The sequence below is a fragment of the Pseudomyrmex gracilis genome, unplaced genomic scaffold (assembly GCF_002006095.1).
Source record: "Pseudomyrmex gracilis isolate BER0280 unplaced genomic scaffold, ASM200609v1 scaffold_2370, whole genome shotgun sequence".
NCBI classification, from domain to species: Eukaryota; Metazoa; Arthropoda; class Insecta; order Hymenoptera; family Formicidae; genus Pseudomyrmex; species Pseudomyrmex gracilis.
In genome coordinates this window covers 11749-14400 of record NW_018022954.1, presented here as the reverse complement: position 1 = coordinate 14400, position 2652 = coordinate 11749, and the positions used below count along the sequence as shown (strand labels likewise).

General features: G+C 38.7%; 1 protein-coding gene across 1 annotated transcript; it reads left to right on the top strand.

The window, feature by feature from the left end:
* Nucleotides 1–738: 738 nt before the first annotated feature.
* LOC109862780 lies at nucleotides 739–1272 on the top strand. The gene has a single exon (XM_020442918.1). It carries the CDS (start codon nucleotides 739–741, stop codon nucleotides 1270–1272), a length of 534 nt encoding a protein of 177 aa, XP_020298507.1.
* Nucleotides 1273–2652: the final 1380 nt, after the last annotated feature.

Below are 2652 nucleotides of genomic sequence, written 5' to 3'. Positions count from 1 at the left end.
GAATACTGGTAAACAAGCTGAAAGAAAGAGGGTGGATGATACTTAACGGAAGTAACGGAAAGCAAGGGGAATGGACATACATAGGAGAACAAGGGTCATCGGTAATAGACTATGTGGTAACGAATGAAAAGGCTAAGAGGAGGTTAGAAAGGTAGAGGAAGGAAGCAGAACAGAATCGGACCATGCTCCAATGGAAGTGGAAATAGAAGAAATAAGAAGAAGAAGAATAAAAAAAAGTGGCTGTGTGGAGGTAGAAAGGAGCGTATGGTCGGTGGAAAGGATAGAGCATTATCATGAAGAATGTAAGAGGTTGACGTGCACGGAGACAAATATACAGGAGATGTGGTCAGCAATGAAAAATAAAGTGAAAGAATCAATAATGAGGGTCAAGAAAAAGGTAACGCCATGGAGGTTAGGAAGAAAGGAATGGCACAGCAAAGAATGGAAAAAGAAAAAAAGAGAGTTAAGAAGAGAACTAAGAAAATTGAAGAAAGACAAGATAAAAAGGGAGGAGTATGTAAGAAAGAGAAGGGAGTATAGAAAATGGTGTGAAGGAAAGAAAAAGAAACACGAGGAGGAAAGGAAGAAAAAATAAGATCCATAAGGACAGAAGAAGAAGCGTGGAGGTATATAAATAAATACAGAAAGAAGAAAGAAAGAGTAGACGAGGGGATAGAGTTGCACAGCTGGAACGAACATTTCATGGAGCTACTAGGGGGAACAAAGGAAAGAGTGGTGATGGAAGAAGAAGAGGAACGAGAAGAGGAGAATAGGAAAGGAAAGAGTAATGAGGAGATAGAAGAAATAACAAAGGAAGAACTAGTGAAACAACTAAGAAAGCTGAAGAAAGGAAAGGCACTAGGAGAAAATAGAATAGAGAATGAAGCGTGGAGGCTAATGCCAGAGAGAATAGGCGAAGTATTTCTAAAATTGATAAGAAAGATATGGAGGGAAGGAGGAATACCAGAAGAGTGGAATAGAGGGATAATTAGCCCCATATTCAAAAAAGAAGAGAAAGGCAAAGTAAAGAACTACAGAGAGGTGACCCTGATGGATACGGCGTACAAGATATGTGCAAACATCCTAAATGAAAGATTGAAGAGGGAAGTAGAGGAAAAATTAGAAGAAGGACAGTTTAGTTTCAGGGCTGGAAAAGGCACGACGGACACAAGTTTCGTTCTGAACTTCATAGTAAACAAAGAAATAGCAAAAAAGAAAGGGAAGACCTTCGCATTCTTCGCTGATCTAAAAGCGGCGTTTGACAAGGGTTAAACTAGGAGAAATGCTGAAAAAGGTGAGGATTGGAGAACAGTTAAGAAAAAGAATCATGGAGACCTATAAAGAAACAAAAAACAAAGTGAAAGTAGGAAAAGGAAAGTCGGAGGAGTTCTGGACAAGAAGTGGAGTCAGACAAGGATGTCCTATGAGCCCAACACTGTTCAACGTGTATATGATAGATTTGGAAGCAGAAATGAGGAAAGAGCAATTTGGTGGAGTTTCAATAGGTAAAGAAAAAGTCTGGACGATTACTTACGCGGATGACATTGTGCTGCTGGCAAGGAGCGAACAAGAACTGAAGAACATGATGAGAAGGTTCAGGAAGTATTTAAAAAGAAAAGGAATAATTTTAAGCCCAGAAAAGTTAAAAGTGATGGTGTTTGAGAGAGAAAAAGGGAAAAAAAGGACGAGAAAGTGGAACTGGAGAGAAGAAAGGATAGAGGAGATAAAGGAGATAGGTATTTAGGATATATACTACAGAAAAACGGAGGAGCAGAGAAACATGTGGTGGAAAGAATAAGAAGAGCGGTGATCGCGATGAAGCAAACCTAGAGCATCGGAGAAAGATTATTCAAAGAGGACTACAGAAGAAGGATGAAAATGTACAACGAGTTGGTGGGCAGTGTGGCATTCTACGGCGCGGAGATATGGGGGTAGAAGAAGAAAGAAAGATTGGACAAAGTGACGAGAAAATACATAAAGTGGATATTAAGATTGGATAAAAGAACGCCAAACTATATTGTAAAAGAGGAGACAAAAATGAAGGAATTAAGACTGGAGGTTATACATAGAGCGATAAAATATGAAGAGGAGGCACGGAATTCGAAAAAGAAGTTAGTGGTAGAGTGCATGAAAGAAATAGAGAGAGGGAAAGAAAGTAGATAAGAGAGAAATGGAGAAAAGAAGTGATGCAAGACGTGGGTATTAGCAAGGAGGAGTTAAAAGAGAAGAGAGAGAAAGAGGAGATGAAAGAGATAGTGCAAGAAATAGTAGAGAAAATAAAAAAGAAAGATAAGGAGGAAAGAAGGAAAAAGATGGAGGAATCGAGGTACAACGTCAGCTACAAAAAAGCAAGAACAGAAGCAGTACCGGCATACTTAAGAGGAAAGAAAAGCAAGAAAGAAAGGACAAGGATAGCAAGATACAGATGCGGGAACGAAATGAAAGGGAACTAATACTGGCTAACAGAGGAGGAAAGGATGTGTAGAATATGCGGAATCAAAATAGAGGACACAACACATGTATTGAAAAATTGCGAAAAAACGAAAGAAGAAATATCAGAAGAAGAGTTTTTAAGTGAAGATGGGAAAGTAATGAGGAGAATAGATGAAATAAGCAAAGAAAAAGAAAAAAAATGGAAGATAAGAAAGAGAT

Coding starts and splice junctions, on each gene's coding strand:
- LOC109862780 (XM_020442918.1), top strand. CDS start 739: ATGGAAGAAGAAGAGGAACGAGAAGAGGAGAATAGGAAAGGAAAGAGT.